The following is a 13,827-nucleotide window of genomic DNA, read 5'->3' as shown; positions in this document are numbered from 1 at the left end:
TTTACATTATATGGGAAGAACCCAAACTCTTATGAGTAAATAATAATAAATCAATATTTTCAATATTTACACTCAAAAGAGAAACTCAGGATTCAATTTGATGTACATTTTTTTCAACATCTCCTGAATTCAAGGAAGGCACTGGGTCAGTTATTAGAGATACAAGATAACAGTAACAGATTCCCTTAGAAATAATGAGCAAGATGTTCTCTGGGGTCACAAAAGCCCCATCAGAGAACTAGAACTGATTTTACATGCTCCTTTGCCAAAAGTCCAGTGCTGGGGGTGGAGCCAAGATGGCAGCATGAAGACAGGAATTCCCAGAAACTTGTTCCCCCCAAAACTCCAAAAGTCATTAAATTATGACTCTAGCCAAAATTTAGAGGGGCAGAACCCACAGAAAGACTGAGTGATACAATTTCCTAGTCCAAGACAACTTAGACGTTCCATAGGAAAGGTCTGTTTCATTGGGACCAGGGACTGGAAAAAGTCATAGCTGCAGCATAGTGCAGCCCAGGGATCACCAGGAACAGCTTGAAGGGGAGGTGAGAGAACTCTGTCACACCAGAGTAAGTGAGGAACTAGTGCTGGCCTCAGAGCAGCCTTTTGGTGAGAACTTACAGTGGGAATTGGGGAAGCCAGTCTTTACCTCCAGAATGCAGCCCACAGATGGTAAGAGGGTCTGGGGAGATTGCAGAGGTCTTTCTTCTCTCCCTGAGGCAGGACTTTGTTGTGTGCCCACACTCAGATCCAGGTTGAAGTGTGCAGTGTGGGTTTCCATACTACCGTAGCTGAGCAGGGACCATTCCCACAGCTCCAGGGCAGAGGGGAGCACATGTGGTCATCCACATATCAAAACATAGGCAAGAGCTTCTCATAAAACTTTAGAGGAATTAAGGTCCCAGTGGGGTGTCCCAAAAATCCCCCAAAGCTTGAAAGTGTCATAAATCAATCATAGGCTGAAGAAATAAGCAAACAAAAGAAAAAGAACAATCTGACCATAGAAAATTACTTTGGTCCCATGGAAGATTTAGAAGATGGCAAAAATTGAAGCTTCTGTATCCAAAACCTCTAAAAGAAATTAAAAATGGGTTCAGGCTATGGATGTGCTCAAAAAAAGACTTTGAAAAGCAATTAAAGGAGGTAGAGGAAAAAAATGGGAGGAGAAATGAGAGTGATGTAGATAAATCATGAAAACCAAATAAGCAGTTTGGTGAAAGAAATACAAAACATACTGAAGAAAATAATATGTTCAAAATCAGTTTAGGCCAAATAGAAATGGCAACACAAAAGGCAAATGAGGAGAAGAAGGCCTTAAAAAGCAGAACTGGCCAGTTGGAAATGGAGATAAAAAAGCTCTCTGAAAAAAAAATCTTTCAAATGCAGAATGGAACTAAAAGAAGCTGATGACTTTGCAAGAAATTAGGAAGAAACAAAATCATTCCCTCCAAAATTACAAAAAAATGTGAAATATTTTATTGGACAACCAACCAACCAATCTTGGAAACAGATCCAGAAGTGATAACTTAAAAATTATTGGGCTACCTGAAAATCATGATCAGGAAAAAAGCCTAGGCTTCATTTTGCAAGAAATAATACAGCAAAATTGCACTGAGATCCCTAGGAGTAGAGTGTGAAAAAGAAATTGAGGGAATTCACTGATCACCTCCTGAAAAAGATCCCCAAAGAAAATCTTCCAGGAATATTATAGCAAATTCAAAAACTCCCAGGTCAAAGAGAAAATATTAAAAGTTGCCAGAAACAAACAATTGAACTGCTGTGACTCTACATTCAGGACTACACAGGATCTGGCAGCATCTACATTAAGGGCTCACAGGGCTTGGAATATGATATTCCAGAAGGCAAAAGATCTTGGCCTATAACCAAGAATCAAGTACCCAGCAAAACTGAACATCCTTTTTAAGGGGGAAAGATGGATTTTCAATGAAACAAGGGATTTTCAAACTTTCCTATTGAAACAACCAGAGTGGAACAGAGAGTTTGATTTCCAAGTACAGGACTTAGGTGAACCAAAGTGGGGGGTGGACGAGAAGGATTAGCTATTAGGAACTTAATGCTGCTGAACTGTTTGAAGTCCTGCATGGGAAGAAGATACTGATAACTCATATGAACTTTCTCATTTATAAGAGCTGTTAGAAGGAGCATATATAGACAGGGCACAGGAAGGAGCTGAATATAATGGTATAATATAGTAAAATGATGGAGTCAATGAGTTGTAAAAAAAAGTACTGGGAGGAAGAGAAAGGAGAGGAAGAAGGTGCTAAAATATTTCACATAAGAGTGAAGAAGTGAAGAAAAAGCTTTTTTTCCCCAATGGAGTGGAACAGGGGAAGGCAAAGGCAAATCAGTGAGCCTTCATTCTCATCAGAAATGGCTCAGAGAGGAAATAACATACACACTTAATAGGGTATAGAAATCTATCTTACCCTAGAGAAAAATGAAAAGAAAAGAATGGGATAAGGGGGAGTAGGTGATAGAAGAGAGGGAAAATCATGGGAAAGAGTAGTCAGATACAACACACTTTCGAACAAGGACAGGGTGAAAGGACAGAGAGAATAGAATAAATGAGAGTGGGTAGGAATAAAGTGGAGGGAAATACAGCTAGTGATAGCAACTGTGGGAAAAGTATTGAAGTAGATTCTTTTGTGGACTTATGATCAAGAAGGCAACTCATCCCAGAGACAGAGCCATTGGAATCTGAACACAGACTGAAGTACATTTTTTTCTCTCAATATTCTTAAGGTTTCTCATCTTCTTGGGTCTGGGGGGGTGGTGGTATGTTTACTCTCATAAGATTATTATTATAATATAAAATAATTAAATAAATAAAACCTTGAGAGTTTAAGCAATCCATTAACCCCAGGTTTTCTAGTAGCAGGGATTACTGGCACATATTTTCATTTTAATAGGAACCTCAAATGAGAACTAATAAGTAAATGTTCTAAAGAAGTCTAATGGAAAAAATTCAACTTGATTTGGGAGATAATTTTCCACAGATGGAACTTTTTTCATCTCTAAAATCTTATTAAGTAAATAGCCTTCAAGAAACCAGTACTTCTTTAACTTTTCCTATTTAGTCTGAACTGAATTTAAAAGAAAATGTATAAAATAAACAGAGGAAGAATAACAAAAAAAATTCCAGTGCTAGATCACTGGGAACAATCCATCTGAGGGAAAAGGCCATTCAGGTTGCCCCAGGTCAGCTCTTTCACTTCTTAACTCAGTATAGTTCAAGTCAGGAGGGGGAAGGTTATTTGCTGCCTCAGTGGCAGTCTCATATCTCTGAGTGACTGTTGGACAGTTCCACTGGGATGTCTCTTAGGTATCTCAAACTCAACCTTATTATCTTTACCCTTACAACCACCCTTGCTCCTATCTTTCTTGTTTCTGTTAAGGGATCTACTTTGCATAGGTCTTGCTTCTGGGAACATCCACAATTCTTCACTCTTTCACTTTCCATATCCAGTTAACTACCAAGTGTATTAATTCTGCCTCCTCCATACCTCCATTTCCTTTTCTCCTCTCACGGAGGCTCCATCTTGAGTCAGATCACCAATATTCTTTCACCTGGGCTATGGCAATTGCCCTCTAACTTTTCCCCCCTCTCTCTGCTGTCTCCCTTTTCCACTGAACCCTACAAATCTTTGGCAATTTAAAATTCCTAAAGCACAGGTATAACCACATCAACTTTCTACTCAAGTGATTCCTTACTATTTAAAACTTGGAAAAAGCCAATGTCTCCCACTGTATCTGGGGCCAACTCTAGTCATCCTGATCTATATCTGGCCATTGGACTCCAAGGATGCTGGAGGACAGAGTAAATAAGGCTGTTGACTGCAGTCCTGTCTCTCTTAAATCCAATTGACTTGCAAGTCAAGACATCACATTCCTGATGTCATGGCCCTCTATGAGAATGAGGTACAAATAATAATAATAACAACAATAAAGAGATGCATCTGTGTCTAACATTAAAATCCTATCAGCATCTGGCTCCAACAGATCTTCCCAGACTAATTAAAAATTCTTCTATATGCATCTATATTTAAGCCAAACTGGTTTCTTTAGACACCCACTGCCTCTATCAAGCCTTGTTCCAGAGTTAGTTCTGGCACAAGGCTGCACTGAAGGGAGGCAAGACCTTCCATCTGAGTTCTTCTTCAGGGTAGTCAAGGTATCCTCACTTCCTAACCAGGCTCCTATGCAGAGTTTTGCCTGCTCCTACCTCCTGTATTGTAGACCTCCTCAGTTCTCCCAGCCCCCAAAGCCACTACCACATTGATGGAGGATGGAGTATTCATCTCCCTCCCTCACTGAACCTCTTTATTCACTCATACTCTGCCTGGAGTCATTCTTCAGTCATTAGTATGTTCCCATACCCTGATATTCACCTTACTCCAGAGATTCTGAACCCTCTAGTTATGAATTTTATAAATCCCGTTTCCCATCCCCAACTGCCTACTCACTTATTTTTATTCATCTCAACCTTATACCCACCTCAATCCCTGGTAATGTTCCACTGCATGTATTCCTTTGCACTGTGACCTTTGGAATGCCTGCTACATAATAGATAAGTTTCCTTTCAACTTAAAACTTTTTCTTTCAGACTTTTTTTCATCTAACCCTCACTGAAACATACCCATGACATGCCATTCTTTACCACCCTTGCCTTTACTGAATACACCTCTCTCATAACCTCTGACTCCCTAGTCACTGTAGAAGAATCAGAATACCTCATTGCCCTCTGTTAATACTTCTTCTACCTCTTTCACTAAACATCCTATCCTCCTTTTAAAGACATATATTATTACCAATCCAAGTGTTGGTGGCTGTTATCTCCCCACCCTCAAAATATTCTTCTTCCTTCCCAAATTAGTTAAAGGTCAGATTCATAGCCATTGTACAAATTGTTCTGCTATTTCGGTTCATTTCACTCTGTTCATAGGAATCCCCAAAGATCATTCAGGATTCATCCTTTTTGTCATTTCTTATGGTGCAAGAAAAAACCCCATTATATTCATTTACTATTATTTGTTCAGTTCTTCCCCAATCCAGGGACACCCACTTTAGTTCTTTTCTATAACAAAATGACTGTTTGTATTTTTGATATATAGGTAGTTTCCTTATAGTCTTGATTTCAGAGAATCACCTTAATAGTGGGAATATTGAGGGATACACAGTTAGCCAAATTTTGAATATAGTTCCAAATTACTTACCTAGAATGATTCTGTCACTTCTCAGTTCCAGTGATAATGTTGTATCTGTATACATATTTTCCTACACCTCCTCCAACAATTGTCTTTTTTTGTTATCTTTGTCAATCTGTCAATAAATATTCTTTATTATTATTACTAGCTAATATCTATTAATCACCTATTCTGTAAAATGCTAGGGATTCAAAAAAGGACAAAAACCAATTCTTGTCCTGGAGGAAATCACAAACTAATGGAAGAAGGTAGCATATAAAAAGAAGCTGCAAAGGAGGAAGGAGGAAAATGAGGGAGGCATATGTGGTGTAGCAGCATGATGAAGTCCAGAGGAATTCACCTGGATGGGAAAAGGCTATGAGTTAGAACTACATAATTGTTTTAATTTCCATTTCTCTAATAATTAGTCATTTGGAAAATCATTTCATATTATGGTTGAGAGCTTGCCTTTCTTATTTTGAGAACTACTGTTCCTATGTTTTGGTGGATTTTTTCCTATTGAAGATGACTCCTCTTACAAATTTGTACTAATTTATTATTTGTTTTGGATATTAGACTTTTATCAAAAATAAATACTGAAAGAATTTTTCCCAGTTAACTTCCCCTTATAATTTTAACCACATTGATTTTGTTTGTGCAAAATTTTTCAACTTTTTGTAACCAAAATTGTCTGGTTAATCTCCTGGGATTCTCTCTGATCTTGTCTTTTCCCCCGCCAAGGCTTTCTCCCTTAATCAATGTATTGATCAGCTGAGGTTTCATCAGAAAAGGAACAAATTTTTTTCAAATGAAAAGCATGAGTATAGCACCTACCTGACCTTGCTAGCAATTCAGCTTGAAAAGCCAGTGAATTCAGTTATTATGTTTAGAAATCTCATCAGGGATCTGGAGGGCCAGAGATCTTAGCTATGTTTTCAACTAAAAAGATTGTTCAGAAAAGTCTTTCTTTTAATTCTTCATTCTCCAGATCCCCAAGGAAGCCCCTTACAATTCTGGATATCTCTTAATATTTAGGATATTTTTCCTTATCTTGGACTGAAATCTCCCTTTCTGACAAGTGTGAGCCAAGCACAGCATGGTTTACTTGACTCATTGAAACCCTGTCCACAGAATCTGGAAGGATGGTTGGGTCCAGGGGTTATGTGTTTGACTTCTTTCTATTTGTTCTCATGGTTTATCATATGTTGGTCAACCTTTCTATCTGTGTGATTTGCTAACCAAGGTGTCACCCTTCCCACCTCAGGTAGATGAGTTGCCATGGCCTACTTTGGTCCCTACAGGATAAATTACTAACCCTGGGTCACTTTCTTTTCCTTCCTTGGTTTCCTCAGGTCCTCCAGGTTTTTCAGGTCCTAAAGGTCTAAAGGGTGACAGGGGATTTTCAGGCCCCCAAGGGATGAGAGGAAATCCTGGTATTCCGGGGAGCTTTGGAAGACAAGGTACTGTGATTGGCAGTCACTCCATAGGAACAAATGGGATTTAATGTGGGAGCTATGGGGGGCGGGGGAGTAATGAGGGAAGGAGAAGGAAGGAAAGTGTTGGTTTGGATAGGGTTATTAGTCAGGAATCCTGGTGAGAGCTGTGTTCTAAAGTACTTGAAAGTTTCTAAGGCTTTTCCTTACCATATTCCTCTGAGAGATTTGGGGGGGGGGTGGAGGTAGTGAGGATTATTATTCTCATTTTCTAGAGGGGTATACTTAGGCTGTAAATGGCAAAAGGAGATCCCAGAGTTATGTCAATAAAGTCTAAGATCATCTTAGGAGGCAACTAGATAGTTCAGTGGATAGAGTGCTAGACCTGAAATCATGGAAATATGAGCTCAAAACCAACCTCACATACTTAGTAGTGTGACCCTGGGCAAACCCCTTAACTTCTTCATCTTAATCCCCACTGGAGAGGGAAATGACAAACCACTCCAGTGTCTTTACCAAGAAACACCTGTGAACAATAGCAATATGAATTCCCTATTGAAACTGAAGTTATCTTCCAGGCCCAGGAGGCTAGGGAATAATATAATAAAGAGTTGGATTAGACTGAGCAGCAAGATTTCCTTTCATTTGGGAGTGTCTGTCTCATTTCCATTGAAATGCACAGAATTCGAAATTCCTAGATGAGTGATTCTCTAACCCTGTTTTCTACTACTTGAATTTATAAACTGATCTTTAAAACAATAACAGCCACCCAGTCTTCCCTTATTTTTCTCAACCTTCACTTTTTCCTCTGTTAATCCTTATTGAACCCTGAGAATGAATATCAGTTGATTTTCTCTCCCAGTCTTGAGTCCATAATCATCAGAGCCAGCATGAACTTTGTACTTTAAGGTCCACAAAGCACTTTCCATGTATGCCCACCCTTGCTTCTCCTCACAGCACCCTTGGAAGCTTACACCATGATTATCATTCCCATGTAGAATTGAGAAAACTGAGATTCACAGAGTTTAAGGGACTTGCCCAGGGTCACATCACAAGGAAGTATCTGAGGTAGGATTTGAACTCAGACTTTCCTAACTCTATCCACCCTCCTTCCCCCTTACTGTTCTCATCATTTGCCTATCAATCAAACTATCTATGTCTTTCCTCAAGTGACTGACATGAATATTCTAAGAGCCAGGGCTGAGGAAATGCCACCCAAGATTTCTGGTCAAGCTGGCATACTTAGCACTCTGAATTGCGACTTGGCTAGATCATTCCACTGATCTCTTCTGCCCACATTCCCTTCTTATATCCACTGAGATACTGTGGAAAGGAATAGATGAATTCTTCTGAAAGTCCATCCTTGGTATGAAACACCTCTCCATGAACGGTAAAACCTGTTTTCCCTGGGGCCTCTTACATCAGATCATTAAACTCTGAGCCATTCCACCCCCTAGAATATCTAGAGAAGTTAAATGATTACCCCAAGGTCACACAGAAGTAGGAAGTCAAGCCAGGATTCAAAGTGTAGATGCTTTTAGGTAGCTTAGGGTGCAGAATGGACCCCATTAGAATCAGGAAGACCTGAGTTAAGACAGTGCTGTGACCCAGGGCAATTAGTCACTTAACCTCTCAGCCTCAGTTTTCTCATCTGCAAAAGGAGGAGGTTGGACCTAATGGCTTCTGAGGCTGACTCAAAAATCTATATCCCTTTCACCATTCTATCCAGACCCTCTGGCCTGTGGTTAACTGAAGAAAGCAAAAAGAAATCTTCAACTTCAATGGTCCTTACCCCAGTATTCCTTTGCTCTGCCCAGTACTAATAAAGGGGGTGATTCCCTACTAAAATGGAAGTTGTCTTTTAGGCCCAGGAGGCTGGGGAACTGGAGACTAGGGAGTGCTTTAAAAGTGAAGATGATAATGATAATAATAGCATTTATTTATATAATGTTTTGAAATTTGCAAAGCTCTTTATATTGATTATCTCCTTTGATTTGCTTAACAGCCCCCATCTGTATTTAACTGATGAGGAAACAAAGGTGAAGTGACTTGTCCAGGGTCCCTCAGCTAAAAAATATCTGTGCTTTGATTTGAACTCAGATCTCCTTGAATTCTGGACCAATGTTCTACGCATTGCCTTATTTTGCAGCATAACCCATAAAATAATGGCAAACATTCATGCAGAACATTTAAGGTTTATGAAGTCTTTTATAAGCATGAAGGGGACAACCCTGGGAGCTCACTATCACAGTTATTAGCCCTATTTTAGAGATAGGGAACTGAGGTCCAGGGTGTTAAGTAACTTGTTTGGGGTCACTCAGCTTCCTCCAAATCCAGACCTTGGAGGTCATAGTATTAATCATGTCTAAGGGTAGAGCATTTGAATAGCAGAAGACAGGGGATAGACTTGGGTTCTGGGTCCCATATGCAACCAGGATGAAGGAAGGGTGGCCCTGTGGAACAGAAACCCACTTTGTCTGGCTCCTTAGTTGGGCCCACACTCTGAGGGACTCTAAGAGTCTGCCCTTGATGAAGGTCTCTCTCCCCCACCCCGTCATTTCTCTGAAGCAAATATAAATTTATTTTGAAGGTCCTCCTGGGCAGAAAGGGCAGAAAGGAGAAAAGGGAAGTCGAATGTTCTGTAAGTATCTCTAAGTGTCTCGGAATTGGGTTTGCTTTCTGCAATCATATTTGGCACTGGCTTAGCCCAGATGGGGACTTAAGGGAAATCCTCCTTGAACTCTGTCATAAACCTCAGCTTCCTCAGCTATACCCAAGCCTACCTTGTCAACCAGTATTTTCTAAATCAAAATGAGAGACAGGAAGAAATTCTAGGTCTGAGGGAGCAGGACCTAGGTTGAATGGAAATTGTCCATTAGCACTTTAATTTGAAATTCAGTTCCTAGAAATATTTCCATGAATTTCCTTCCAGAAGGATGAAGAAACACAATTGATTCTTTCCTGGTCAAGGAGGGGAGTGTTATCTCCCCAAGGTCCCCTTGAGTTTCAGTTCAATCCACGCCCCCCCCCCTTCAGCTCCCATCTTCCCATGAATACTGACCAATCAAAAGTAGCAAGATTGAGCTTTTCTAGCCTGTCCCAGGTCAAGAGTCCTGGTCCACAGGAAAGGGGGGTTTCATTCGGTCAGAAGACACTCTTTGGCTTAGCCTTTGGACATGAAAGCCTGGAGGAATTCCTCCTTGGGAACTGTGTCATGGCCCCTTGTGCACACTAGACACTCAAAGTCTTTGTTACCTGATTCTCCAATGCCTTCTGCCCTAGGATATTCTGTGAATGTGAGGAGAGGTTGAAGAAAAAGGAAGTAATGACTGACCTTCAATCATATTAACAACAATAATATACCTACTATGTGCCAGGCATTGTGTGATGAACTTTACAATTATTATCTCATTGACCTCACAGCTACCCTGGGAGATAGGACCTATTACTATTCCCATTTTACAAATGAAAAAAACTGAAGCAGACAGATGTGAAATGATTTGCCTAGGATCCCATAGCCAGTAAGTGTCTGAGGCTGCATTTGAACTCAGGGCTTGTTGACTCCAGGCCAAGCACTCTAACCATAATGTTCCCTCACTCCCTATATAGACCTAGAGCCATAGAAATGGAAGGTGCTACTCCCCCCCTCAAGAATGAGCATTGAGTACAGACTGCTTACTTTGCAGTTAAGGAGAGGGAGACCCATTCCATTGAGAGAGTTGGCCATTGAGAAAGTTGGTCATTGGCTGAAATTCCCCAAGGACTAGATTCCAAGCCCAGTCCCTTCCCTCTGCACATCCTGTCCAACAGGCTGGAAGGATGCCCTCAAGATGTCCCTCAGAGAGGAGGGTGGTTGTGTTGGCAAAATGGGCTACCTTTTAGTTTCACTTTGGAGCCTGGAGGATACTTGACACATTCTACAATGTATATTTTTTCCCTAACCTCAGGAGACTGGGCCGTGACAACTAGCAGCCACTTCTCTGATCCTCAAACAGACCTGCTTCTCATGGCTCTGGGTTCAAGATGCCTCTCCCTGCTGCCAAATTGAGTCCATTGGTCAGATGAACCAAACCAGGGTTTGTGCTCACTTCTGCCTCATGTGATGCTTGACATTGGACCCTGCCTCTGCAGGGTCAATTCCTAGCCTCCCTGACCCTCAACGTGTGTGACCTTGGTTTATTAATGACTGATTCCCAGGGTCTCTCCTCTCTTGCCTCTGCCATGCCAGCTTTAATCATTGGTCCTCTGACTCAGCTCTATTAATCCCCCGGGGCCAATCTGAGCTGGATTTGTCTGCTGGTAATTGCTACCTCCGTCTTATTCTAACATGAAAAGATAAACCTACTGCTGTACCAACACATTTTGAAAACAATAAAAATACCATGTCATTAAATTAATTGCATTTTCTAAAATCATGTCAATTTGATAGTTTTTTAAGATGGCCCAAAAAGGAAAGAGCTTGAAAACAATTATCATGGAAAGAAAAGGAATATTTGACTCCAAATTGTGGGTTCTATTTCAAAGTTTTTGGAATGGATGGTAATATATCCATTTCAGATTTTTAAAGTTAGCAACTGATATCCATTTTCTGATATAGGCATGATGCAAGAGATACCGAAATTTTCTTCATTAGAGATGCTTTTCACTTTGAGGGGTTTAATTACATAATTACCCATTAATCTTCTGAGAACAAAAAAAGGGGATTTGTATATATTAAAGGGAGGGAAGATGAATGGCATTGGAGTCTTTTTGGCTGGGTTGATAATAACAGCAGGAGGAGCTTACTGTCTTTTCACTATATGTATCTATGAGATGGCATACCCCCCCCAGCGTTGGGCAAATTGTAAATGCAAGTCCAATGATTGCTATGGGCATAAGTAATGTGACCAAAAACAACTGCAGAATAGTTTTGGAATATAGCAAAGTCTTGGGCAAGAAACTGGCAACCTTAGCTAGTATTTTCTTCAGTGTTGGTATTGCTGGCTCAGGGAGCAAGTCCGGTGTCAGCAAAGGCAATGTATTAACACAATTAACCAGTTCATTTAGAGAGAGCAAAAATCTTTTTAGATTGTCCAAATACCACATGCAAAAGCAAAGATGACCAAAATTGAGTTGATTATTCTCTTTATGATGTTTCTTTTTGTCAAAATCAGAGCTAGCTGAGAGTAAGATGCAAATTAGAGGTGTTGAGTATATAGGAAGAAGTAGGGGGAGAAAGAGAGGGAAGTCCTAGAGATAGAGAGTCAGAGTCAAAGAGAGAAATGAAGAGGAGGAAGGAAGAAGGAAGGAAGGAAGGAAGGAAGGAAGGAAGGAAGGGAGGGAGGAATGAAAGGAGGGAGAAGGAAAGGAGGGAGAAAGGAAGGTAGAAAGGAGTGAAAAGGGATGGAAGAATGAAGGGAATAAGGAAAGAAGAAAGGAAGTGAGAGGAGGGAAGGAGAGGGGGAAAGAGGGGGAGGGAAAGGGAGGGGGAAGAGAAAAGGGGAAAGGAGAAAAGGAAGGAGAAAGAAAGGAAAGGAAAAAAGCAAAGCAAGAAAAAGCAATTGAAAAATTGGTAAGAGCCTGGGAGATTTGTTGGCATACATATTTACAAGTTAAAGGCATACATTTACAAAAAAAAAAAAAAGAAAATTCTTTCTTTATTCTGTTGCTCATTGTATAAATAGATACATAGATTTGAGGGGGGTAGGGTGTTGAGAGAAGATGGGATGCTTTAGCATCACATAACCTTAATTCTCAGTTTCTGAAATGGAATTCTTGTTCTTATGTCTAATTGTTTGAGGAAGGATTCTAAAATGAGTCAAAGGAGATTTTCTAACCCTAAGTCAAATATCAATCAACACTCCAGATTGCTGCTAGCAAGGGAGAATGGTCAAAATATTTGAAAGACCTAAATAGAGCATTTGGTTTGTGTTCAAAGAGATTAAGATTGGTGCTAAGACTCTGAGAACAGACAGATCTTTCTTTTCTAGGAAGTCTCTTTTCTCTACCCCAGTGCCTGGGTACATGAGGGCTTTCCCTTCAAGAGCTGATGCTGAGCTTCTGTGCTAGGCCACCAAGAGAATTCCTTCCCTTATGGCAATCTTCAGCTGAAGATTAAAAGCTATAGCAAAAAAGAATCCAGGAGAAAGGGAGAAGCATCATGGAACAGCTGAAGCCCATCAGTCATCAGGAAGCAGTTGAGGCCCCTTTCCACATCCATAAAAAAGATGTGATGACATCTGATGTCAGGTGATGACAACCAGAAGACATTAATGGCCCAACCATGTCAGAAGTGACAGATACTCTTCTCTGTGCATGCACACACATGTTTGTGTGCTAACTACAGTCAAACACCACTTTGATCTTTCTCTCTCTCTCTCTCTCTCTCTCTCTCTCTGTTGTGCTGGCCACATATATTTTTTTTCACTATCCTAAATTCCTATTCATTTCTATTCATTTTACTAGTTTTATACAGATTGTAGGAAAGAACATGCCACATTTATGTTCAGAATATTCTGACATTTTTTGTCATGCTATTTCATTAAATCCCTTTGCTTTGAATTGATTACATCCTTTGTCTGACTAATAAAAATGAACACACTGATAGGGCTCACCACTTGGAGTTTTGAAAGGATGAAAATCTACATAGCATCTTGAACCTTGGAAAGCGTTTTTCTTTTTTTTGCAAGGCAGTAGGGTTAAGTGAGTTGCCCAAGGTCACACAGTTAAGTAATTATTAAGTATCTGAGGTCATATTTGAACTCAGGTTCTCCTAGACTCCAGGGCTGGTGCTCTGTCCACTGTGCCACCTAGCTACCCCTCCTTGGGAAGCTTTTTAAAGAGGAATGAGGGAAGTGCAAAAGAGGATGCCCTTTGTTCTATAAATAGAATGAAGATAAAGAATAATTGGATTTTTTTTCTTCAAACATAGGCTATGAGACTAACATTATCCTGACTAGAACCCCCATTGACTGCACTTACTCAGTAATCTTTTGCCTTGACAATACAACATCAGCAAAGCACCCAAATCTTTCATTTGGGTTTGAGAGAGAAGCTTCAGTGAGAAGTCTTTTAATCTATTTGAACTCTGGCCCCTATTTCACCAATAGAATATTTTGATATTAAATTTTGTCATTATTTTGATCATAAAACCAGGCTAAAAATGGAAAACAAATAAATTACTTTAAGAGAAACCAAACAAAATGCACAGA

General features: G+C 40.1%; 1 protein-coding gene across 3 annotated transcripts in view; it reads left to right on the top strand.

Annotated features, from left to right (window-relative positions):
- MSR1 (macrophage scavenger receptor 1) overlaps positions 1-11,050 on the top strand; it is a 39,553-nt gene extending 28,503 nt beyond the window's left edge. For all 3 annotated transcript variants that reach the window (XM_074228174.1, XM_074228175.1, XM_074228173.1), the window contains 3 exons: positions 6,557-6,664; positions 9,228-9,278; positions 10,585-11,050. In XM_074228174.1, the coding sequence (XP_074084275.1) occupies positions 6,557-6,664; positions 9,228-9,278; positions 10,585-10,586 (161 nt within the window). In that variant the 3' untranslated portion in view covers positions 10,587-11,050. The remainder of the gene's footprint in view (positions 1-6,556; positions 6,665-9,227; positions 9,279-10,584) is intronic.
- Positions 11,051-13,827: the final 2,777 nt, after the last annotated feature.

Source organism: Macrotis lagotis, chromosome 3, assembly GCF_037893015.1.
Source record: "Macrotis lagotis isolate mMagLag1 chromosome 3, bilby.v1.9.chrom.fasta, whole genome shotgun sequence".
In the NCBI taxonomy this organism is placed as follows: Eukaryota; Metazoa; Chordata; class Mammalia; order Peramelemorphia; family Peramelidae; genus Macrotis; species Macrotis lagotis.
The sequence above is the reverse complement of the archived record's forward strand: the minus strand, read 5'-3'. Positions and strand labels throughout refer to the sequence as shown.